This window comes from Pezoporus wallicus, unplaced genomic scaffold (assembly GCF_028554395.1).
Source record: "Pezoporus wallicus isolate ANWC-B61680 ecotype Strahan unplaced genomic scaffold, APGP_CSIRO_Pwel_v1 contig_8673, whole genome shotgun sequence".
NCBI lineage: Eukaryota > Metazoa > Chordata > Aves > Psittaciformes > Psittacidae > Pezoporus > Pezoporus wallicus.
The window spans coordinates 724397-749987 of NW_026637196.1; the positions used below are offsets into that span (position 1 = coordinate 724397).

The 25591-nt window shown below is 39.6% G+C and overlaps 1 protein-coding gene across 2 annotated transcripts; it reads left to right on the forward strand.

The window, feature by feature from the left end:
• Positions 1 to 895: 895 nt before the first annotated feature.
• VPS39 (VPS39 subunit of HOPS complex) lies at positions 896 to 24785 on the forward strand. 2 transcript variants are annotated; one of them, XM_057403929.1, is made up of 26 exons: positions 896 to 987; positions 2517 to 2582; positions 3414 to 3440; positions 3862 to 3926; positions 4720 to 4762; positions 5838 to 5932; positions 7146 to 7244; positions 7929 to 8021; positions 9933 to 10116; positions 10609 to 10729; positions 11050 to 11170; positions 11934 to 12063; positions 13174 to 13316; positions 14145 to 14288; positions 15009 to 15150; positions 15448 to 15534; positions 18319 to 18392; positions 19308 to 19406; positions 19666 to 19783; positions 20250 to 20378; positions 20848 to 20950; positions 21297 to 21342; positions 21934 to 22083; positions 22251 to 22385; positions 22949 to 23040; positions 24104 to 24785. In XM_057403929.1, exons 1-26 carry the CDS (start codon positions 915 to 917, stop codon positions 24177 to 24179), a joined length of 2655 nt encoding a protein of 884 aa, XP_057259912.1. In that variant the 5' UTR covers positions 896 to 914; the 3' UTR covers positions 24180 to 24785. The 2 variants fall into 2 exon arrangements, with proteins under 2 accessions (XP_057259912.1, XP_057259913.1); XM_057403930.1 differs by lacking the exon at positions 3414 to 3440 and having other exon boundaries at positions 897 to 987.
• The last annotated feature ends 806 nt before the right edge of the window (positions 24786 to 25591 follow it).

Consider the following 25591-nt stretch of genomic DNA (forward strand, 5'->3'; position numbering starts at 1 on the left):
TTTCCTTTCGATAAATTGGTGCTATGTCCCTCCTCCTTCCATAGGAGTCCTGTGTCAAGGAGACCAGATACAGGCCGTAACTCCTTTGGCAATTTGCAGCTCCGGTTCTGTGAAGGGGATGTGACTTTGCATGGTTTTGTGCTTTGGGAAGGTTTCATTCCTGAGCAGGAAAGAAGCTGGATGGAAGAGTACTGTGCTTGTTCTGCCAGTCTTGTGCTCCATCTCCCAGCACAGAGCGTCCTCACTCCCAGTTCTCTACAACAGTGGTCTCTTTTGGAGATGGAGAGCTTGGCACCACGTTCATTTTTAGTTTGGTTTAGGTAGTTTAGCTTCTAGGCTAGTGGTGGTCAATGTCGCGGGAAGACGAAAGGAGCGTCTTGCACCCTGTCACCTTCTAGGGCTGTACCAAGGTGCTTCAGGGCGGGAAGAGGCCCGTCGGGAACAGAGAGCGCACCCCGCGGCTCTCGCCGTTCATCCTTAGTGCTCAAGCCCCCAGGAGCCGGCAGGCTGCTACTGCCGGGGGGCCAGCGTGTGGTGTGCTGTGGTGTGGTGTGGTGTGGTGTGGTGTGCTGTGCTGTGCTGTGCTCTGCTGTGCTGTGCTGCGCTGCCGAGTGCACTGCGGGGTGCGATGTGCAGTCACCACCGCCTGCGACTGCTCCCTCACTGTGCACTGAGGCGCACTGAGGGGCCGAGGCGGGGCGGGGCCCAGCGCGGGGGGCGAGGCCTGGGTGCGGAAGCGGCTGCCGGAAGAGGCGGGGAGTTGCGGGGTGGTGGCAGCGTCGCTTCCGCGGGGCCGTCGGCCGCGCAGCCCCAGCGCCTGTGCCGCTGTCGCCGCTGTCGCCGCCGTCGCCGCCGTCGCCGCCGTCGCCGCCGGGCCTGGAGGAGCCGCCGCCGGGCCTGGAGGAGCCGCCGCCATGCACGACGCCTTTGAGCATGTGCCGATCCTGGAGAAGCTGCCGCTGCAGATCGACTGCCTGGCGGCCTGGGGTGAGCCGGGGCCTCTCCGACGCCGGGCTGCCGGGACGCCCTGTCAGCCGTTCGTGGGGTTGCACCCTGAGGCGGCTGTGGGAACCCTGTGGGTAGCGCCGGAGTGTCTCCCTCTACCTGGGCTCGTTGCGGTGGCGCCGGTGGCTGCAGCAGGTGCCGGGCCGAGACCCGCTGGTGGGGCTCTGCCCGCCCAGCGGCAGCCCTGTGGTGCGAGAGCTGCCGTGATTCCAGCGCTGTAACCGTGGGTCGGCGCCTTTCTCGCTAGAAAGCGTTTCCTATGTTTTGGCTAAGACTTGTCTTGGAAAGCCAGTGGTTGTGTTCAGGTCTTGGGTTTAGAATCTGTTTGAGTGTCTTAGTGGTGTATAAGCGCGTGTGATGTTTTTGGTCATACTTGACAGTCAGGATTTTGGTCTGGTCAGGTGTGGCTGTGGTAATGATAAGGCTCGATCAGACTGCCTGAGCAGTTCCCTTCAGATGTGCTATCATGCACAAAATTGGCAATTAAAAAAATTCTCCAGACACTGTGAAATTGTGACCTTTCTGTCTTGGAACAACACTGTAACCTGAACAGTAGCGCCATGTTTAAATGTGAGTTGTTTATACTATAATTGTAGAGAAGTTATGAAGATAGTTATTCCTGTATTGAGGCTTTTATCCTATATATTTTTGAAAGCATTTATGTTGCTGAAGTAGGAAAAAGTCTAAACTCACAGGTCTGTGGCAGCATGGTTGTGTAAAAAGAGGTGTAATTCTGTCTCTACAACCTTTCTTCCAAATAATGGAAGAAGGGTCTTGCAGGAGACAAGGCTTTATTGAAATACAAGTATCTTTGGTAGTGAGGGAGTAGTAGATGTAGAAAGGAGTATTTGTGTATGTTTATTTCCTTTGTGATTTTCAACAAGGAATAAGAATTTCGGTCATGTTTCATGACCCAGTAAAGATTCTGTGCATTTTTCTATGCTAGAAATGCTGTAAATAGGAAGAGTCTGAAACTGCTGCAGAGTTTGTATATAAAAAGGTTTTCTCTTGTAAATCTTGAATGGCTGTTGGTTGTCTATACAATTCAGATGCCACTTAAGCATAGCTGCTACTGCCCTTCCAGGCATAGCTGACTATTTCAGAGAGCTCTTTGAAAGACTTAACTATTGGAAAAAAAGCCCAAACCCAAACATGGAACTCTGGGTTTTTTTTCCTAACAGTTTTTCCCATTATTCCTGTCTAGCAGATGGTAGTTTGCCTCTTATGATTTCACAAAAGATGCAGTGGTTTGCTGCTTTACCTTTGTATCAACAAGCAGGATGCGATGTCTAGGCTCTAATCTCTGTTTAACTCCTTGATCTTTGGCCATCCTTTCCTGAGAATGAAAGCTACTTCCACCAGAGAGATGAAAGGAGACATGCTTGTAATCACCGCAGGAAGTCTTCTTTGGTATTTGAAATGAGTTTCCAAGTGTTCTGATAAATCTAAGTTGGCTGGGAAGGGCAGTCTTTGTGGAAAATAATTAGGCTCTTTTTCTCCCGTCTTTGTAGAGGAATGGCTCCTTGTTGGTACCAAACAAGGGCATCTTCTGCTTTACAGGATCAAGAAAGACACAGGTAAGTTGATTTTAAGAACGGCAGAAAAAGTTGTTATTTTTATTTCCTGCACTTTAAGAGGTTGTAGTGATGTTAACGAAAGTATGTTTATTTGCTGATTTTATTTCCTACATAGTTTAATGAATATTTATGTGGTATCTTTCAAAGTGTACATACCATTTATCAGATGTGCAAGAAGTATCAGCTTTTTTTTTTTTTCTGTTTTAAAGTATGTTTTATCAGGTCTCCATATGTTTGAATTTATAGTAAGTCAGTGTAATTTTTGTGAATACAGTGCACAAGCATGAGCAAAAGCAGTGCAGTGTGCTAGTTGCCAGATATTTGATCTTTGTCTTCTGTTAATGAAGGGCTGGATTAGTGAAAGAGCAGCTTTCTTCAGTGGGTCCATAAACATCAAGGCATGGGGAAGAGGGATCCCTCCTTACTGGTCCTGTCATGTGTTCACTCTTCTCCCTGTATCTTTGACAGTCATAAGTGTTCAGTCTATTTTAGAGCTGCCACAAATAGAACTATGCTATTTTTGGTCTAGTTAAAATTGATTTTCACTGAACACATTTATATTTTGCGTTATCTGCTATTATGTAGAAACTGATGTTACTTAACACTGTTATGTTGTGTATTGTGGGACAGGAGAGAAAGACCCAAACATCTGTTTCCGAGTTCATTAGCTCTTGGACAGATACTTGTAGCTGCTTAGATTCTAGACGCTGAATTCAGCTTGCTTTTTCTGAAACTTGTAGGCCATCTACTCCAATCAGAACATACTAGTCTTGAGTTGTAGTGTCTTATCTCACATGGTAAATTTCTCCCCCTTTTTTGCATCAATGCCAGGAGAGGTTATGTCATCAGAAAGTGTCTGTAAGTCTTTATCCCTAAAACTCCTTCTAAACCCTTGTGGTATTGCTTATTCCTTGTCTACTTTGCAGTGATGTGCTCCCTAGCAATTTAAATTGTTGGTATTTGATGGGTGTCGATAAAGTCTTTATGGGTATCTTTGTATTTCTGGGCTTCAAAATACTTAAATGTAATTCTTGTAATCTAAAATTCCAGCTGGTCGAAAATGTAAATATTGATGGGGCCCTTGGATGGATACAAGAAATGTAACTTAAGTTTTCACTTGGCTATGTAGAAGATAGCACAGATATTTTAGAAGAGCCATTCTTCTAGGGTTAAGTGGCCAAGTTTGCTTTCATAGTTTTTTGTAATCTATTTAGTATAAGATATAGTAATGAACTGAAGGACAACTTCAGTTACATACTCTTTCAAATCTTTCTGGTAGGTTGCAATAGGTTTGAAGTGACGCTAGAGAAATCCAACAAGAACTTCTCAAAAAAGATTCAGCAGGTAGGAAATACCATCTTCTTGACACGGGGACCATTTTCCAGTGTTTTCAGCCAAGAAATGAAATATCAAATGTACTTCTGGAATCTCTGCTAAGCTTAACAATGAGTTTCCCCAGAACTATAGACTCTTCTGAGGTGGCATGGCCTGTTGCTTTTGCCCACTCTTCCCGTAACAGGAATAAACTTGGTTTGGTTCCTAAAGCAGAAAGCATAGAATTGGAGGTTACACTGTTATTTTTGGCTTATGGAAATGCTGTTTGCAGTAAATCTTCGGCTGCTCTGACTGAGACTGTTTTTTAAAATGATGTTAATACACCAACAGACTGTAATATATAATTTGGTTCCTAGATACAATGCTATAGACATGAATGTAATTCCTCTTAACTGGTGTTTAGAAATGAATTAGCTGATTATCTACTGCCAATGTTCCTACTATATTTTTCTTTTTGAGAATTTCACTTATTGCTTATCTTGATACTCAGGAAAGCATCCCAAAGGTTATGCAGCCTCTTTCAGTAATACTCTCCATATGCTTTAGAAGTACTTTTGTACTAGTAACATGCCACATATAATTTTTTTACCAGCTTAAGTTGCAAGCTCTACGTACTAGCTTGTAAAAACTGTGTTTAAGTGAAAGAGGTTGCAATAGCTGGAGGAAGGTTTTGCATAGCTAGCTGTCTTGCTGCTGTCATTATTTTTGAGAGTATCTAAGATGCATTTTTATAGGCTATTACTGAACTTTTTTCAGAAGTTTTGTTTATGAGTGGAGTCACTAATAGCATTCTTTATTTCAGATTCATGTTGTTTCTCAGTTTAAAATTCTGGTCAGTCTATTAGGTGAGTGAAGAAAACATTTGAATATTTAATGAACTCTTCTCAATGCAGTTACTTGGCTGAATGTGGCACTCTTTCCATACACCTGCATAGTAGTCTACTTGTTAAAAAGTCATTATGTAGGATTTAGGCTTTTTCACTTTGCAGAGGAAGCATTATGCAGCATAGATTGAGAAGCAGCCTTGCTTGTTGTAAGCCAGCTTGGAGAACTAAGAATGAGCACTGAGTTTTGTGATTAAAAATGAAAAAATACATTGCACTACAATGTGTGTGCATGTGTATATATATACATATATATATGTATATATAGTTTGTTTGTGTTGGCATGTGTGCATAAACATATATACATAGGTGCATGTGTATGTATGTGCGCAGTATGATAGCAGCTAAAATGTATGCCCAGACTTGTTTGATGTATGAAATTTCCTGCTGATGTGTTACACCAAATTCAGTTTATATGCAGATGGTGATCTTGTACCCTCTTGTGGAAGATCTCAGTTTGCTTGTCCCTGCCTGTGTTTGTTTCACCTTATGGTCTTCCTATGTCTTTTTTTTTTTTTTTTTTCTTATGTTGCTACTCCCTTCTTTATGATCTCCCACGTCCCAGCTCTTCCACCTCCAGCATGCATAGATCTCTGCTGCCTGCGTCCTTGTGTATACAAAACTTGACCACGGTAGCATCCATTTGCAGTTGTGCACTTTCCACTAATTTCAGGAGCCAGTTCAAAATGGTCTTTGTTCATACAATCTTCCATTATGAACTTGCTCTACTCTGGCCTGCTTGATGTTCATTCCACTCCCACTTCCTCTGCTTGGTTAGCACTTGTTTTCAGTTCCTTCATGTTATTTTACCGAAGCTGCTGTTAGTCATCTTTTCTGTATTTATTGTCTTGTATTTGAATGTACTTTAGCACTTTTCAGCTTTTGGGAAAACATTCCTTTTCCTTCTGTGCACCTGTTAGTTTCACAAGTTCTTTTTCTTATGGAACATAAAATATGGTAACTTAACTTGAATTAGCAGTGAGCTCTACATGTATCAAATATTGAATAATAATAATAGGTTTTTTGTTTAAACCAGAAAATAACATTTATGTCCATGACCTATTGACATTTCAACAAATCACCACTGTTTCCAAGGCAAAAGGTGCGTCTCTCTTCACTTGTGATCTTCAGGTAAGGGGAGGAGCACAATAGCACATATACTGTTTGTAATAAAGATAACTTTTTTATGTTTCTTTGTAGATTGTTTGTTAATTTTGTGTTACATGCAAGTTGCTTGGGTGCTAGCGTTTTTTAAAATTAGTACCTACTGGATGATGCTTTGCTTAAGGCAACAATTTTTAATGTAATCACCTTAATTTTTTTTCCTGTGCTTCATAAGGTATCTTCCTTTTCCTGTTGTGATTATAGCATTTAACCTCCAGATGCAAAACTTAAAGATATTTTTACCCTGTAGTAAGTTTAACTGACTAATTTTTTTGAAAGATCCTCTTCAATATAAAAGCCATTCCCTTCTCTTAAACCACCAGTGTACTAACTCTTACCGGTTCCATTGGGCAGGCATCTCCAAACAATGTTTTTATTACATTTCCATTTCTGTTAAACTGTATTGGCCCAAGGAGTCCCAGGGCAGTTGTGTTGGATTCGGGCCATAGAATAATTCCATGAGGTATAGCAATTCTCAGTTCATATGCTGTGGTTTATTAAGTATCTAATTTCTGTCCAAGTGAGTTTCTCGGCCTATCCATGTTATAATCAGAAGCGATGCCTTAGTGCTCTTCATCACTTTTTATCTCTTTGTCCCATGGGAGGTTAGTTTTAAGTATTTTCTAATAAGTACTTAAGGTTTTCTAAGTGTTAAAATTAGTGATGTCTTTGTAATGACTAGATTTAAAGGTGCTTTCAAAGTGCCGTGTTGTTTGTGTGGACGGGCACCTATCTTTGCCAATATTCCTTGTCAGGAAACTTTTCCAATAGGCTAGACTAATAAACAGCTATTAATATTTTTATTTGTCAGTATAACACATTCTTTGCATTGTTCCAAATCCCTTCTCTTATACTTCATAGAGTTCAAGCTATTTATCCTAGTTTTCAGGGCTGGGCTGATAGGTCTTTACTTTTCTTCTGGTTTGTGTGTGTGTGTCTTTGGTACTCTTTTGTTTTTTGTTACTTGGTGTCATAATCCCTGTCAAACTTCATTTTTAAGTATCCCATCCCCATTCTTACTGTGTGTCCTTGTTTAGGGGATGCCCATCTCATATGGATGAGCAAAGCTGCTCTTCAGCTGACAGCTTTACTTCAGGCTGAGGATTCTTTTGGCCTTGTTTTATCTTACTTGCCTCTTAGTTTATGAGTGATTATGACTTAGGCCTGTCTGTTTTCACAGCAGTCAGATACAGGGGAAGAGGTGCTGAGAATGTGTGTGGCAGTGCGGAAGAAACTACAGCTTTATTTTTGGAAGGACAGAGAGTTCCATGAACTACAGGTGAGTTGTGTTGTTTCTGTAGTCATAACATGCCTCAACTGGAAGTGAAGTTGCTCTTTACTGTTTGCTGTGCAGTCCTTTCTACTCAGAGGCACTGCTGACTATCAGAGCATTGACTCCGGGTGGTTCTGCAGTGATTTAGTAGTGAAACAGCAAATAAAAATGAAAATAATGTGGTTGAAATAACAACAGCATTAATACAGTTTCATAAGTTAAATCAAAGGCTGTGCTCTATATTTTCACGTTCTGGTTGTAGTACACTTGTAGGTCAGTGAAATGTATTAGTGTGCAGCCTCTATAAATGTATACCTGACAGTAACACTATGGAACTGGGTCTGCTTCTACTCAAAGTTTTATATGTATGTTGTCAAGTCAGAAGGTTGATGACAAGCATAGGGAACTGAAATTCTGAATACCAGAATGGTAAAAATAACCAATAGAAATAGGTAGAGAATTTTTCAGCTGTGCTGCTTTTCTAGGAAGTTAAGAGTGTGCTTCTTTACTATGCACAAATCTAGCCTTTTAGTTGAATGCTGCTATTCCTTGACCAGCAGAAATCAGGCATTTGTGGTAGGGAATACACTATCAGCAGCAGTACTGCCTGTTACACTCTCTGTTGCCAGATTTGACTTTTGCTTTTCTGTTGTAACAACAATTTTAACCCATTTTCTATGTTTTCCTCAGGGGGACTTCAGTGTACCTGATGTACCCAAGTCCATGGCCTGGTGTGAAAACTCCATCTGTGTAGGCTTTAAGAGGGACTATTACCTAATACGGGTAAGACTGGGATTTGGAATACAATATCTAAGAAGATCTGGAGAGCAGTAGACACTATCACAGCTGCTCTTGTGCTCAGGGTTTTAGCTAACAGGCATTTACGAAAACCAGCATCTGGTACATTTGTTGTATGTAGTTTTGGAAAGGCTGTATTTTTAAACTGATGTTTTGTCAGAAAGTGATCTTCTGTTTATTGCTGTTGAAACGAGTGTTTGAAGCTGTTGCAGAAAAATGGCATTTTTGTTTGGCAGTGGTCTGCTTAATGTATTAAGAAAGAAGAGCTCTAAAAGGGAAAAAAGATACAATAATATTACCTGGTGAACAGTGGAGCTGAACAGTTTTTTATTTTTTCATTCTCTTTTTGAACTGTAGTTGTTTCAGTTTGAAAGTCTCTAAACTTACTGTCATCAATTTAGTATTACAGTTTCCACTTAGGCTTTGTTTGACAGCTATATTTGATTCTTTTTTTTCTTCCTTTACAATTGGCTTCTGCTGATATTATACGAAAATGGGATGAAGTGCACCACTCATGTGCAGATGTACGTATATGGGTAGAAACGCTGATCTATAGTCAGCAGGAAAACTGCACAGTAATTTCTACAGTCAGTTCAAACTGACACTGCTCACAAAAGTAATGCCTTTCTGCAGTGTGCTCCTAGATGTTGATGCCCACCATTCTAGTGGTATGAGTTGTTGTGCAGCTGCTCAAGCAACCACAGTGGAGACTTGCTGTCCAAGTGTTGGCTTTGGTGCTTGACTTGCCCCATGTTTGAATGGCTTTGTTTCACTAAATAGGGACACCCTCCCTCCCCACGTTTTTATGGTATTGTTTGCTGCTGCCTAGCTGTTGATTTATAATGATTTAGACACTTTTAACTGATGTTGATGCTGTGCTATGCATTTTATATCCCTGTATGATATATGTTCTGAACAGGACTGTCATCTCCTGGGTCCATCTCAAGCGACCAGTGTCGCAACAGTGCAACATCAGTAGGGTAAAACGTCTAGGTGGGATTCTGACTTAGAGGCGTTCAGTCGTAAGCGTGGTTAAAGCCCTTCCCGTATCTTTGTTCGCGAAGCCAAGCCATCTTCACACTAGCCTTCGGGCAACCATCCTAGGAGAAGGAAAACCCTAACTTCAAACCCAGGCAGATGGAGCTCTTCTAGCCTTGTAAGGCCTTCCATCTAAGAGAAGGACACTCTAACTAAACCTGCGTCCTGAGGACTTTGCTGTCACCGTCCTAGCTAGCTAGGCCCTGGCAGATAAACCTCAGGTGTAAAGGGTAGGACCAGTTTGGTGTATGCTGTGCCTCACCTAAAAAATCCACTGTGCAGGCTCGAAGGGTTTACTCACACTTGCAAAGCCCTGTAGCGACAGGCATGGGATGAAATGGCAGGTGACAAGGGGCACTGGAAGCTGCAGACCCAACCCTGCATGCAGGCGGTTCACAGCATTGGTTGCTCAAGATTGACCCAGGAGATGACAGTCTTGTTCAGAAACATCCTGAATGACCAAGCAGCCTTTTTTCCAACTGGATTTGTCTATCCCACATTGCCCTTTTAGTCATCATCGCACTTGTAGTAAGCGTGGGTAAAGCCCTTCCCAAATCTTTGTTTGCAAAGCCAAGCCATCAATCAATCAGTGATACATGTGCTCACCTATGCTTATAGTAAAAGGAATATATCGTCTCAGACACAAAAGTAGTAATTTTTTATTTCCAAATGATGTATAAGCCAGGTAAGTGATAATATGCTGAAAATTTTATTGCTACTCTTTAAAATTGCACTTATTCTGTTAGTGAGTTGTCTGGGTTGTAAATTCCTTTTGGGGATTTTTGGCTTTGGTCTTATACTTCTTTGAAATAAAGGTTATTTTGAAGCACAGCCTTTTTGTTTTCTTTATCATCCTAGGTGGATGGAAAAGGATCCATCAAAGAACTGTTTCCCACAGGGAAGCAGCTGGAACCATTGGTAGCTCCTGTAGCAGATGGAAAAGTTGCAGTTGGCCAAGATGATCTAACAGTTGTGCTCAATGAAGAAGGGGTCTGTACTCAGAAATGTGCCTTGAATTGGACAGATATTCCTATAGCCATGGGTGAGAATTAGCAGAGAATTTTGATATTGGAGAATTTTGCTTCTTTACTCTTTTGTATATGACAAAATTGACATCCCCAGTATTTAGGAACTATCTGGTTTTGGAGTCAGAGTTCCTAAAGTATTTCAAGTTGTACTCTATAGAGGGTCTCATGTCATTTTTGTTTTTTCCCCTTCTTTGCTTTTAGTCTGTATGCCTGTCTCCTCAGAAAACAAGCATATTGCATGTCTTTTATAAAGGGCCAAGATATGAAATGAAAGGTAATGTGTTAAAGCATTGTAGTTCTCCTGGGCACTTGAGTGCCACAGAAATTCCTGGTGTTGGAAGATGAGTAAAAAGCATGGTAGTATTCTGTTAGCAAATTGCTGTCAGTGTTGGGCACTGATTTTTTTTCTTAATAAGCAAAAAGGGATACGTTTCTCTTTAAGGCATGACTTATTTCGAGGAATGGTTGAGAGCACAACTTACATTTTTCATTCTTTTCATTAACAGAACACCAGCCTCCCTACATCATTGCTGTTTTGCCGAGGTATGTGGAGATCCGTACTTTTGAGCCCCGGCTGCTGGTACAGAGTATTGAGCTGCAGAGACCACGCTTCATCACCTCTGGAGGGTATTGAGTGTAACTGATTATTACTTTTGTTGTGCTGTTTGAGTGTTTAGTAGGACTCTGAAAAACTGAGAGAGGAAGAGCTTTTCTAACTCCCTTAGCTCCTCAAGTGGAGGCCATACTTTGAGGAGTGAAGGACAGAGTTGAGTGTCTTTGGGAATTTCTGATTACTGGAGATACATTCTTCTTTCTGCTTTGCAATATTGCTCAAGTTAACCTTGTAACTTGATTGTGTGTAGCCATGTGTGTATTGACCGGGATTGTTTTTTCCAGATAGGGTATTGCTTCTTTCTTAGTAACCGACCTTTTTGTTTTGTTTACAGCACAAATATTATATATGTGGCAAGTAATCACTTCGTTTGGCGGCTTATTCCAGTGTCCATAGCCACACAGATCCAGCAGCTTCTGCAGGACAAGCAATTTGAGTTGGCTTTGCAGTTAGCAGTGAGTACTTGCACTTGTGCAAAAGCACACAGAAGGATGTTTGCCTTCTACTTTACTGTAGCTAGTCCAGAGAGTTTAATCTTCTTACTGTCCACTTTGCACAAACTGGTAAACTCTAGTCTTTTTTTGACTGAAGTTTTGGTTTTGTGCTGCCATTCTCCATGTTCATCTACTATGGTTTAGATTTTGAGATAACCTTCCACATACAAGACTATTTCTCATATCTGTTTAGTTGGTTACCTTCTTTTAGACTTTGAAGTGTAGCTGACTTTGGGCTGCTCGTAAGCAGTTTTGCTTGGAGTTGTCTGTTTTGTTTTGTCAAATGATCATTGTTTTGTAATGGCCCTCCATATTACTCCTTGAAAATAACAATTTCTTAGAGATGCTGAAGCAGGTTTAATTATATTGCTCTTGCTATTTTAAGTTTTTCTGGTTTCTGGAAACTTTCCTGGAACTACATAAAATGAATTAATTGCATTTTGTATTGCTAACTTGAAAAAAAATTTGAAAAAGCAAATGGGTGAAGAGGTAGTTGCTGTGGTAGAGTGAGCGTAGAAGATAACCAGAAGTAGCTTTCAGACCTTCAAGGTTATCATTGTGACGCAGTAAGCATAAGATCTGAGAATCACCATCAGAGGTGTTCACTTTGGAAGTTTATCTTTTTTCTTACTCTGTCCAAAGGGATAATACTCATTTCTACCGAGTTCCTTCTCATTTACGAGGCTCAAGAGTTTTTAATGTTTGTTAATTTGTATGTGTGTAGGAAATGAAGGATGATTCAGATAGTGAGAAGCGACAACAAATTCACCACATAAAGAACCTCTTTGCCTTCAACCTTTTCTGCCAGAAGCGCTTTGATGAATCCATGCAAGTTTTTGCCAAGCTTGGTACAGGTAAATGTTTGGGTTGGCATTGAGATACCTAGGTTTGAAAAGAAATGAAGCTTACAGACTATTGCGTTGGTGGCGTTTTTTTATTTGTTTTCTGTTTTGCTTTAAAGCAGTGGTGTCTTGTGCATACCAGTCCCCTGTGAATGGCAAATAGCCTAGGCAACTATTCAGCTTTTGATTTTTGGGAATCTGGTTATAGTACTTAATCAACTTCAGTCAATGAGTTAAATCACGAATTTTCCCTTTGTGTAGAATGTATTTGTATTGTAGGCTATTATTACACTGTGTACAGCATGTACACAGACCCTTGAAGTTGAGAGCTTCAGCAGCTGCCAAAAGCCTGCTTGTAGCTTGGAATGAAAAATAAGGAACATTTGAATATTTGATATTCAAATTGGACTTGACCAAACTGAGGACCCTTAACTCTATTTACTGTTTAATGGACCAATTTCTGAAGCCAAGAAACTTTTCTGTGGTTTTGGAAGTCAAAATAGTCTCTGTCACTATTGCTTTGGTTCAGGCATTCATCTGATAATGAAGTATGAAGGCTGGAATATGCCACAGCATAGTGCTTTAGACTGAGATTCTTTTATTGGTGACAGCACATCCCTTGTACATTTAAACCTAGAACTTTTAGTTGGTTTGATGACACTTAATTTCATATTTACTTTGGGAAGCTACAGTGAAGGAAAAGGACTGAGAATTCAAAATACTTTGAACTTAAGATAGACGGCAGTAATTTTGAATTGGTTTAAACTATGAAAATGGTTGCTCATTAGTTTAAGATGGTGCTATTCAATTCCTGTTTCAAAAGCACAGTAAATCTTAAACATTACTTGTTCCTAGAAATCCTGTCCTACTGTCAGAGCTGGTAATGTTGAGATTCTGCAAGGTTTCTGCCAGCACACAGCTTGGAACTTGTGCTTGGACATTGAATCAGTCCTCTTCCTAGATTTACTTTGTTTTAACTTCTTTTCTGTAATAAGCCAGTTTTGTTAGGTGGACAAACAGCACTGTTAAAAAGCTAAGCTTGCTCAAAGGTTACACACATTTAAGGAGTTTGCAAAAATAATGTCATGAATGGTTACTAATACTAGTTATTTTTTTGCTTAGATCCCACTCATGTGATGGGTCTGTATCCTGATCTCCTGCCCACAGATTACAGGAAACAGCTACAGTATCCCAACCCACTGCCAGGGCTCTCAGGGGCAGAGCTGGAGAAGGCACATTTAGCTCTGATAGACTACCTAACTCAGGTGAGTGCTCCTGTATCTGTTTTAAGAGCAGGGTTATTTAGTTTTAGCAAACTTTGTGCAGGAGGCAGTATGCCTACTCCAGCTCTGTCATGCTAGCCTTAATGGGCTGTCTTTATGGTTGGAAACAATGGCAGAAGCTCCCGGGAAAGCAGGGGAACTGGAAGACACGAGGTACCCCACAGATATGGGGGAGACATCATGACTTATGGACCAGATGTGAACGAGTCCGGTAGTTTATTTCCAGTACTCTTCTGAAGAGGACTTGAGATCTTGATCTTCAGGTTTTGTTTGATGACTTTTGGGAGAGCACCCTATCCTGGAGACAGGTCAAAAGCACGCATTAAAAGGTGAAACAGGAGGGTAGTGGGTACTGTAATTTCCTATACCCTTTGTTTTGTTGTAACTGGAATCTGAGTTGTTCTGTTGTCATTCTTACTAGACTGAAAGGAAGCTTGTGGCTGAAGGAAGATAGTTTTTTGTGCATAGTAGTTCAAAACCTCAAGTGTGTTCCAAATGTTTTAAATGTCTCTTGACTTCTCTACAATGTGTCTGTTTAGGTTAAGAGTTTCCTTCTGACTGTTTTCTCAAGACTCTGAACATCTTGCAGAACTACAGATTTGCAAAACAAATTTATACACTTGAATGTGATTGGAAAGATGATGTGTTGAATAGTTAGTAGCAATAAAAATTCTTTAGGAAACAGTTGATTAAACCAAGTTATTAAATTGGTTTAATTTAGCATTTTTACTTGTTGGGTTGTATTTGCTGAGGTGGGATGGGAAAATCTTGTGGCTTTTTCCTGTTAAAATTTCATTTGATGTCCTGCAGAAGAGAAGTCAGCTGGTAAAGAAGCTAAATGATTCTGACCATCAGTCTAGTACCTCACCCCTCATGGAAGGAACACCCACTATCAAATCCAAAAAGAAGCTGTTACAAATCATTGATACCACCTTGTTAAAGTGTTACCTCCATGTAAGTTTCTGACTGACCTAGAGGCCTTTCCTTTACCGTGCAAAGTCTGACGGAATTTCAGGTCAAAACACTTAAGAATAAGGATAGTGAGCTACTTCAGAAATTCTCACACAACCACCTGTCTTTGGTCTAAAAATGATCTGTGAAACTTTGGTGTCAGTTAGGTTGCTTACTGGTCAGGAAGTAGTTTCATGGAATAAAGTACATGTGTCTGTTTCTGGTCACTGCCTCTGTCAAAACAATATGGCCAGGCCTGAGTATTTTGAAGTTCTCATGAATACTTCTCGTGTTGCCTTGTACTGTTAAATACAGGAAAGGACAGTCTTTGCTGTTAGCTTTATTTAAGGCTGATCTCTGTTCTTGAAGGGGAATAGCTCTGATATATATATATATATTTTTTTTTTTTTCTGTCCCAACAAATTGTGGAAATGAAGATGGCCTTGCTCTGAGACTCAGGATGGTTGGTGGGGACCTTAAAGATCATCTAGTTCTAACTTCCCTGCTATGGGCAGGGACACTTTCCAGTAGACCAGGTTGATCAAAGCCCCATCCAGCCTGACCCTGAAAGATGTTAAACTCATTTCTTATGCTATGAGGCTGCTGCTTTTCTATTTTTCTCTTCACCCCTGCCTACCCCTTACAACTCATGTTTTGTACTTTTAAGCATAGGAAGTGTGTTTACTTTAAAAGTATGTTTAAGCACTCGCTTTTTGCTTGCAGACAAATGTAGCACTGGTGGCACCACTGCTGCGTCTGGAAAACAATCACTGCCATATTGAAGAGAGTGAGCACGTACTAAAGAAGGCACACAAATATAGTGAGCTGATAATACTATATGAGAAGAAGGGTCTGCATGAGAAAGGTAGGTATGAGGTTGGGGTGGGGAGAAAAAAAGGGATAGGAGCATGTATTCCTAGTATTGGGTTTTGTCTTCAGTGAGCAGGCAATATTCTGAAGAGACTTTGTTTCTGTGTCTGTCCTGTGATTAAATCACTCTTTGTTCCTATTACCTGTTTGGTATGTGTGATTAAAACAGAAGTTTGTTTTGTCTCTGGTAGCAGAACAGGAAGAATGGTCTTGTTTCGTGTTTCAGGTTGGAATAATACAGCTGCAAAGGAATTAATGTGTTGTTTTTTTTTTTTTTTTTTTGTTCTAAAAGCATTACAGGTACTGGTGGATCAATCAAAGAAAGCCAACTCACCTTTGAAGGGTCATGAGAGGACAGTGCAGTATCTGCAGCATTTGGGTGAGTATGAAGGAGAGCATTGTTTTTGTGAAGGTGTTACACTCTTGGGCTCAGCGGTTATGTTACTGTTCAGCAGCTTTCTAGAGGCTGTTAAGCTAAAGGGTATCATTGTCATCTTGTCTGGTTTCTTGAATAATGCAGCTTCAAGAATAAGTTTATGATCATCTTGTTAAAACTTGATTATCTTATTTGAAAACATTCCTTATTTCTGATAAAAAATTTCCATTTCTAGAAGATGTGCTGCAGTATTTTCAGATTTCTTCCAGTGTTACCATCACTGACAAAAGGAAAGTCTAACTTCTGGGTCTTAACTCCCAGTTGCTGGGGCTTGTAGTATCTTTCCAGAGATGAAGAATCCCATATGAAGTTTTCGTTTTCTGTGTTTAGATTGATCTAAATAATGATCTAGTATTTCAGACTATAGGGTTTCTTCAGGCTTTTCACTCTCCCCTGTCCTTTAGTGAGGCTTCTGTTGGTATGAACTTCTAATCTAAGTAATAATTGATTTTTAGAAAAATTATCTTTTAAATTTAGTTATGCGAGATGTATTTTGAGTTGCTTTCTCAGTCTGAATGAAGTAGAAACTCTCCTTTAGTCATGTCTTGCCTTTAGGTTTATAGGCATTTAATGAAATGTTCTTAAATAGTTCCCAGGTAATTAGAAGAAAATTCCTCCAGGCTTGTAGCTGTGGTCTGTTAAGTCATCAAGTATGTATTACTGATTTGGATTTGATACTTCCCATGTGTCAACAGAGTAAGCACTTAGTGTTTATTGCATCAAAGCAAATATTAATTGTTAATTCTGTGATTGGCCATGTCCAACAAAAATACACTTTATCTGGGCACATCAGAATTATGTATTTGATTGGGTAGTGGATAATTTTGTGTATTATACCATTCTTTATCTGTTAAAATATGCAGAACTTTTGCCTCTTATAACTCAAATTAAGGATTTGTTGCTAGGAATGTTTAGAAATTCTGTGTCTTCTTTAATTCTAGCAGCACAAAACATCTTTGCCTCTGACCTTCAGTGTGGTGCCCATGCAGCTGAATTTTACATGCTGAAAAAGCCTGTTTTGTTTTGTGGTGGGATGCAGTGTTGGCCTTTTAGCATTCTGATCTATAAGCTTTGGTAGGTACTTGAGGAGTTCCTCTTCTCCTGCCATCCTGAGTGTTTTAAGTAGGTTGTAACTTCGTGTTTGATTTGGTTATGATTTTAGCAAAGACAATTTGATCAGTGCTTTGGAAAGGAGGTATTCTAATTAATCTCACACTTGTTTATAAGGAGTTAGACTTTGTCTGTTGTTCTACGTAAGAACTTACTCCCATGACTTGTCCTGTCCTGTATTTAAATTTTCTCAGGTTAGCAAATCCATTACCATATAATTCCTTATTAATTCAAAAAGTTAATTAAAGTTTAGCAAAATTCAGGCCCATGACCTTGGTACCATTTGCCAAGTCACTGTTTTGTTTCTGAAACTTTGCAATTGGCTTTTCTGGGAGCTAGTTTAGTTGTTTTTACTTCATAATGCTCATCTTCTGGTTTTTAAAATACTGCTACTATGAAGATGCTGCTTGTTTTAAACATTTAAAAATAACTTACTCCTGATGATATTGTGGGATGAAGGAAGGCAAACAATGGCTGCCTTTTTAGAGGGTTGGTGTAACTTTCCATTTCTTGCGTAGTTGTGTTGCTGCATTGTTCAGGCAGTGTTTCAGTATTTCTGATCAGGAGGGTAAGGAGAAACTCATGTTTTCCTAATATGTTTTATAAACTTTGTGAAGCAAATGGTCCAAATGAAAGTTCTTTTAAAGAAGCAGGTCCTAAGTTTTCTTAAAAGCTGAGGAGTTTTTACCTAACAAGTGCTTTCTGTGCTAGTTACTTCAGAACTAGGATGCTTCTTTACTACTGGTATGAAGTATTTGGCCATTTGCTGTAGAAGTCATTAGGCTGGCAGGCTGGAAATGGACTGAAGGAAATTGCAGAAGTGAAAAGGACAGTGCTTTTTCTACCCTAATAAAAATATTGTAAGGGAAGACTTTTGAAATGTAATTAAGACAACTGAGCTTGGTTTTGGTCTGAATTGTTTATATTTGGTGGTGGTCAGTATATTAGCTAATTCTTGTTTCTGCTTGAAATCATGTTTGCAAAGTAATGAAATTGTGGCTATAGGCTGGAATGTGTGATTTGCCAGACTTGAGTGGGGATTCTGTAAATTATATTCTGCTGGCTCTGAAAGCATCTGCTTGTGTTGTGAATAGAATCATAGAATAGTTAGGGTTGGAAAGGACCTTAAGATCATTGAGTTCCAACCCCCCTGCCATGGCAGGGACTCATCACCCTAAACCGTGTCACCCAAGGCTCTGTCCAACCTGGCCTTGAACACTGCCAGGGAAGGAGCATTCACAACTTCCTTGGGCAACCCATTCCAGTGCGTTGCCACCCTATTCCAGTGCCTCACCACCCTTACAGTAAATAACTTCTTCCTTATATCCAATCTAAACTTCCTCTGTTTAAGTTTTAACCTGTTACCTCTTGTCCTGTCACTACAGTCCCTAATGAAGAGTCCCTCCCCAGCATCCTTATAGGCTTCCTTCAGACACTGGAAGGCTGCTCTGAGGTCTCTACGCAGCCTTCTCTTCTCCAGCCTGAACAGCCCCAACTTCCTCAGCCTGTCTTTATATGGGAGGTGCTCCAGTCCCCTGATCATCCTCATGGCCCTCCTCTGGACTAGGTAGATCTTTAGGATTTTAACATTCAGCACTGCTGCTTTTTATATTCCAGGCACAGAGAATTTGCACTTGGTATTTTCCTACTCTGTCTGGGTGCTAAGAGATTTTCCTGAAGATGGACTGAAAGTAAGTGTGGTTGAAACAGGCACCTTGCCATTAAGATACTTAATGCATTGTATGGAATTGGAGTACCCAGTGTAAGAAGCCATGTATTAATGCTAAATCCAATCATAGAATCACTGAATGGTTTGGGTTGGAGAGGCCCTTAAGGTCATCTAGTTCCAACCCCCCTGCCATGAGCAGGGATGCCTTGCACTAGGCCGTGTTGCCCAAGGCTCTGTTCACCCTGTCCTTGAGCACTGCCAGGGATGGAGCATTTACCACTTCTTTGGGCAACCTGTTCCAGTGCCTTACCACCCCCAAAGCAAAGAACTTCTTCCTTATATCTAACCTGAACTTCTGTTTAAGTTTAAACCCATTCTCCCATGTCCTGTCACTACAGTCACTGATGAAGAGTCTCTCTCTGGCATAAGTATATATGAGTATATAATTTATGTTTTCTATGTTCAGTAATGTGGTAGGATTAGCAGTAGATAGAGCTGGACAGCCTTTCAATTTTTCTTAGGCTTTTCTGGTTTTGGAATACTGTTTTGTAGTAAGTGGCTATTTTGCTACAACATTTAACGTTCTTTATGTCATGCTTTTTGCACAAATGCCTGATTGAATGTTTAGAAGTCAAATGTTAATTTCCCTTTCTTATTTTCCTTTTCCTCTTTGGCTCAGAATTGACTCCTTGTATTTGGGAGGTATTGGGCACTGTAAAAGGAGTGTTAACTGAGGCAGAAGGGGGGATGTTTGTTAATTCTTTTAGATGTGAGATAGCTTCTGAGTGCCTGAACTTCTTGTACTTCTGTGCTTGCTCTTTGGACATGGATGATGATATGCTGGGCTTCAGTGCATCAGAGAAAATACACTGTGGTACTTAATTTAAAACAAACAAACAAAAAATCACCCTTCCATGAATGAAATTTTGTTTAACAGATATTTACAGAAGACCTCCCTGAAGTGGAAGCTTTGCCACGAGACAAAGTGCTCAGTTTCTTGATAGAAAATTTCAAAAGCTTGACTATTCCTTATCTGGTAAGAACTCAATCTCTCCTAGTGCACTTCATTCAGTAGAACATGTTACATGTAAGGCTTTAGCTCTCCAGGTGTTGGAGGCTGATGCATTTCTCAGGGAATGCTAGCTTTGCCATAAGTTGTACCAGGAGAAAATACTTAAAGTATATGAAATCCTGAAGTCAAGCTTGGTAGAGGCAAGCATGGAACTGTTACTTGCTTATAATAAATTACTTCCCATAGGAAGCAACTATAACTGAACCTGAACATGCATTTACAGGAGCACATCATTCATGTCTGGGAAGAAACTGGTGCAGACTTCCATAACTGTCTGATCCAGCTGTACTGTGAAAAAGTGCAGGCCTTGATGAAAGAATATCTAAATTCTTTCCCTCCAGGTATGTTTAGATTTTTCTGGTGGGAAGACCAGGGGCATGGGACAGCACAGGGGAGCCTTCACAGTGTTTTGCTGTAAGCCTTCCCTGTTAACACCCAGAAGATATTCTAAGTGATGAGGGAAATGGAACAACAAAATTTGTGGGTTTATAGGGAAGTCTAATTTACTGCCTCCCTAGAGGGAGCAAGTGACACTTGGTTCATGATTTAGTGGAATGGCAGCTAATGCTCCCTGAATGTTGCATATTAAGGGTAGGGAAGGGTCTTGAATAAGTGAGTCTATTGTTTAACTGGCCATTCGATGTGTTATAAGGAGCCAAAGTAATTTGGCAGGTGCACTGGAATCCCAGCCCATCTAACAGCTTCATCAGCTTTTGGTTGCTTGTAATGATTTGTTTGTCATCTTCTGTGTGCTAGTGTTGTGAAATGATTGTAATACTGTAGCTTATGTTGCTTTCTTCCATATAGATAAAACACCAGTGCCTGCTGGGGAGGAAGGAGGAGACTTGGGGGATTACCGGAAAAAGCTTCTACTTTTTCTGGAGAAGTCTAGCTGGTATGAGCCAAGCAGACTAATCAGTGACTTCCCCTTTGATGGTGAGTTCAGTTTCCATAGGTTAAATAAACCCTATTTGCATTGTACAATGAAACCTCCTCACTTACTGTAGAATCATGGTAACTAGAAACAGAGATGGCTGTATCTGTAGTTGTAGGCTGCTAGTATGGATATTAACTCTTTTTGCTGGCAAAGTTGGGTTTGCCAGTCTCTGCAGGGTTCCTGTAACAGTTGGCCTAAGACATTGTGGCATCTTCCATCACTTAAATATTTAGCTTAACCTTTTGATAAGCGTGAATTACTCAACAAATGTGAAGTCTGATGTTTCTTAAGCTTGCGTGAAAATTCATAAAATGTTACTGAGACTGGTGTGAAATACAGTCTTGATGTAACTTTAACCTGTGCTTAGACTACAGTTTTGTAGTTCCTGATGTTAGTCTGGTCACTAGTAGAGCTTATGTTATCACTTCTCCATGTAGGTATTGACTAATCCTTTGTGTTTATCACTAGGTCTCCTAGAAGAACGTGCTCTGCTCTTGGGTCGTATGGGGAAGCATGAGCAAGCTCTGTTTATTTATGTTCATATTTTGAAGGACACCAACATGGCTGAAAAGTAAGGGTTTCCTGTTTTGTTTGTTTCTTTGTCCTTAGATTGTGAACTTGTGTGTGGTGTTTTGCTTCCTTTCTGTTTGAAGAGGCATTAAATTTAGATTCTGGATTAAAGCTTTTTAAGCTGATAGGAGTGGGAGACTTGCACAAAACCTCCCTTTTCTCAGCATTGTAATTCAGAGTAAATGGCATCATTTTGTTGTGCAGCCTGATTAATTAGTCAGAATTGCATATACAGTCACCTAAATTGGATGGCTTTAGTAATCAAACCAAATAAATGTTAATTTCTGTGGACTGATTCTCTGGCTTCCAAAACTCCCTGCATTTCATCTGGTTCTTCTCTGTTCTAGCTACTGCCATAAACATTATGACAGAAACAAAGATGGCAACAAAGATGTAAGTAGCTGCATCTTTGCAGTCTTCCTTTTCATTAAGAATGAATTAGACCATTCCTACCATGTTTAGGGACTTTAAATTTTTTGCTCTCTGTTGACTTTTTTCAGGGTTTGTGAGGGTGAATGGGAAACTATGTATAACGTCTTGGAATTCAGGAATTGTTAGATGATTCTGTTTGCTTAGTTTCTTTTGTTCTTTTTTTTTTTTTTTATTTGTTGAGAATGTTGCTGTATCACTGGAGTGTGCACTAGCTAAAATTCTGATGGAATTCAGAAGACAAAATGCTGTGTGCATATTCCCCATGCATCTACAGAAAAGTTAATGATAAAGAGCAATGAAGTGTCAGTTTCTGAAAGCTATAAATGAATTGGGCAAGATAAATGAGGAAGGTGTAATTAAAACTGCTTTTGTAGAAAATCTTTACTGAAGAATGCAATTAAAAGGCCTTGAACATCATTGGGACTTTTCAGTTTTTGTTGTTTCAAGAATTTTGAATAGCATGAGTACAACTTACTAGTATCATTGCTGGGTTCCACCAGCACTGTCACTTTTGGTGCAGTGGTGTCAGAACTCTCCTTTCGTATTCAACAGGTCTACCTGTCATTGCTCCGGATGTATCTCTCCCCACCTAGTGTTCACTGCCTGGGACCAATCAAGATGGAAGTGCTAGAACCTCAAGCCAATCTGCAGGCTGCTCTGCAGGTTTTGGAACTGCATCACAGCAAACTGGATACCACCAAGGTAAGAAACACTTGTTAGTACTCAGTTTGTCCTGTTAGCAAAAGGTGAAAGTACTTGAGTAAGCAAGTGAACAGAATGTAGCAGTGTGAACCTAAATGTGTCAATTTCTGTTCTATTTTGTTCTCTATTCCTCTTAATTTTTCCTAACTAAGTATATTTTGCTCCAGGCAATAAACCTGCTCCCAGCAAATACACAGATAAGTGAGATTCGAATCTTCTTAGAGAAAGTCCTTGAAGAAAATGCTCAGAAGAAAAGATTTAATCAAGTACTCAAGAATCTTCTCCATTCAGAGTTTCTGAGGGTACGTACCCACCACCTATCATGTTCAGTATGAAGTCTTCCTTATGCAGCGTATCGTCCTGTAGATGGCGCTGTAGTGCACCTGAAATGCATAGATGTGCATCAAGTAGGTTGAATGTCCCTTTCCAACAGTGGTGAGAGCGTTGGTTTTAGTTTGGATGGTGTGTGTGTCTTTGCTGTGAGTTTTTGGACTCGTTGTGCTCTGGTGTGTGTGTATGTGTATATATACATATATATATATTTTACTTTTTTCAAATAAACTAAAGCAGGTGATGCAGTTCTGTAGTTCATCTGAACACTCCTTAGTGGTTAGAATGCCTTGGTTTGTGAACCAGGCTAGTTGAAAGTAAAATCCTACAATTCATATAGCTTGGGTGTTGGTTAATACCACCTGCTCTTCTCTACAGACCTGCTGCTTTTGTGCTATACAACTTATTAATGTAGACACAGCCACTGGCATTTAAACCTTATGACAGTTTTCAGTTTAACCAGACTAGAAGGGAGCTGTGGTGTGGCATTGTTTTTTGAGGAATGTCTTTTAATTTGTTATTTATTTTTCTGTAGGTCCAGGAGGAGAGGATCTTGCATCAGCAAGTGAAGTGCATTATTACCGAGGAGAAGGTGTGCACTGTATGTAAAAAGAAGATAGGTAACAGGTGAGAGAGTGTATACCTTAAAGCTTGGGAAACTGAGTCAGATGTGAATCTGGTACACTTAAACTTGTTGCAGAACTCAGAATGTGTATATACATGGAGAAAACAGCAGTATGAGGGAGACACTTCGGAAGTGTTTGAATTACAAATTACATAGCTCAGCTGAGTCGCTGGGAAAACACCAGAGCTTTAGTCAATGAAGCTTACTGCAAGAGTTTAATACTGTTTTCAGTAAAGGAGAAAAAATTCACTTTAGAAACTCGTAAGACATCTTACTTCACAACTCTACAAGGTGGAAAATCACTTTTATTCTCCACTGAATTTGGAAAATTTTCTACAAACACTGCCTACTACCTGCTTCTTAACTAGAATTAAAAGGATGATATAAAGAATCTCAAAGGAAGAAATATGTGTAATAGTTTTCTATATCTGATGGCTCTGTGGTTGCCTGGCTGATTTACAGATTGTAGCCTAATTGTCTTAGACATCTATTAGTAGAACTAATTCACTTGATACCTACTACTTCTAGTAGGTAATTATGGGTTAGTATAGAAAGCAGATTTTATATGCCCTTTTTCCTCTTTGAACTCCAGTGAAATGCCACACGACTTATTTATTGTTTATCTATTTGATGTGAACCCTCTGTCATATCAGTAGCATTCACAATGATAGGGAAAGATTCTTTTTCCAGGACATTTTAATGAACATAAGCCTGATTATATTTATTGCTGTGTATATTCATTTTTTTTGCTGTTAGTATATAGCATGTAGCATTGGATTTTAAATTTGCATATGCAATATGCAATAATAATGAAATTATTAATTTTATATTAATTTATTAATGAAAATATTTATTATTAATGCATATAATTAAATATGCATATATGTCCATATAAATATTTTGTCTGGGTTTCTCAGGAGTGTATTTGGGCTGTAATTCAAACAAGAAAGTGTCACTTCCATGTAAGCATCTAGTTCTGATTCTGTATAACTTGGATGCTTTTGTTTGAACAAGGAAAACTTTGTCTTTATTGACAATTAATTTTTGTGTTCTGTCTCTTTACAGTGCATTTGCTCGATACCCAAATGCAAAAGTTGTGCATTATTTCTGCTCCAAAGAAGTCAACACATTGGATACCTGACTTTGTTATGGTCCCAACATTCATATGAAACTCGGAACTGATGACTTCAGAAGTTGATGCCTCTTGAGATTTTTTTTTTTTTTTTGAGGCTTGTTGCTAGGCTCTTTTACACTGGGTAGAAGTCATTTGTATCTGTGAACTGACTGTACCAGCTGGCAATATTGATTTACTAGAAAATGACTTTACCCATGTTATTATAGCGCTGACAACTACAGTGAACCTCTCAGTACTCAGATGAAGAATAGAAACTGATTTTTGTAGTGAGTTTTGTATTGCACTCCAACCTTGTGAATGAATTGTTAGACAACTGTTGGGCATTCAGCACAAGTCAAGTTTTACTGCAAAACTTACTTCCTTAGGGTGACAGTGTTTGTGATTTGGCCTTGAATGTAAATAGTTTTTCAAAAAAAAGGAAATTCCTTTAAAGTCTTTGCAGCTGTATCAGTGTTGCATGGAGATCACAAGGAGTTTGGCATAGAGGAGACTTCTTTGCCTATATCAAGACCTAGAAAATAAAATTTTACTTTCATCTCAGTAATGGGAATGTTGAATTGCTTGCCAAAGGAATCTTTTTATTGATATTCAGTGTTACCACCTGACCTTCTGATAAGATGTTTCACAGGTACCACTAGTAAGTGTTTTTTTCCTTTTTATTTCAATTTGAGAGCTGTAAATGGAATTAACTTCTGTGTTGTTTGCACTAAATTTGTTTACTCTTAGCATGAGTGAAAGTTCAGAGACTGTTCTAAGTAGGTCATATCTGCACTCACAGCAAAAATCAAAGAACACCCTGTAAAGCAACTTCTGAGGGGAGGGAACTATAGTTATTACTTGAGCTTCTAGACTACACGTGAGATGTGTGTATATAAGTTCTTTATTCTCTGGTTCACTTCCCATCCTTGAAGTAAACTCAAGACTATTTCAACATCTCTCTATTATAAATGCTCTAGAACTGTGTTCTGCTCAGGCTGGTACTATTCCTAAGTTACTCTTGGGCCAGAAGTCTGAACTACAAGAGCTAGATTGTACCATACTCCTTGTAGGCTGTAATATTTTTGTCTAACTTATTTTTCCACAAACTTTAATCTATAGCAGATTGGTTATGAGGGGTATTAAAATGTTTGGTGCAGAAAGAATCTGTATAGTGATAATGAAAAGGCAGAAGTAGCAAATAGTCTAATAGAGTGACTGTTTGACTCCCAACGTCCGTGGTCTAGCAATACTTGTAATTATTAAATAGTATGGAGCATGGCATGTCACTACCAGATACCACTTCTTAATGAATAAGCAGATAAATCCTGTCTGCCTTAAAGTGTAATTGGATCTCAGTTAACATTACAGGTTTACTTATGTGGGTGCTTTCTAGGAACAGATCTGCTGTAGGCTGGCAAGAGTCCTAATTCATTTTCATT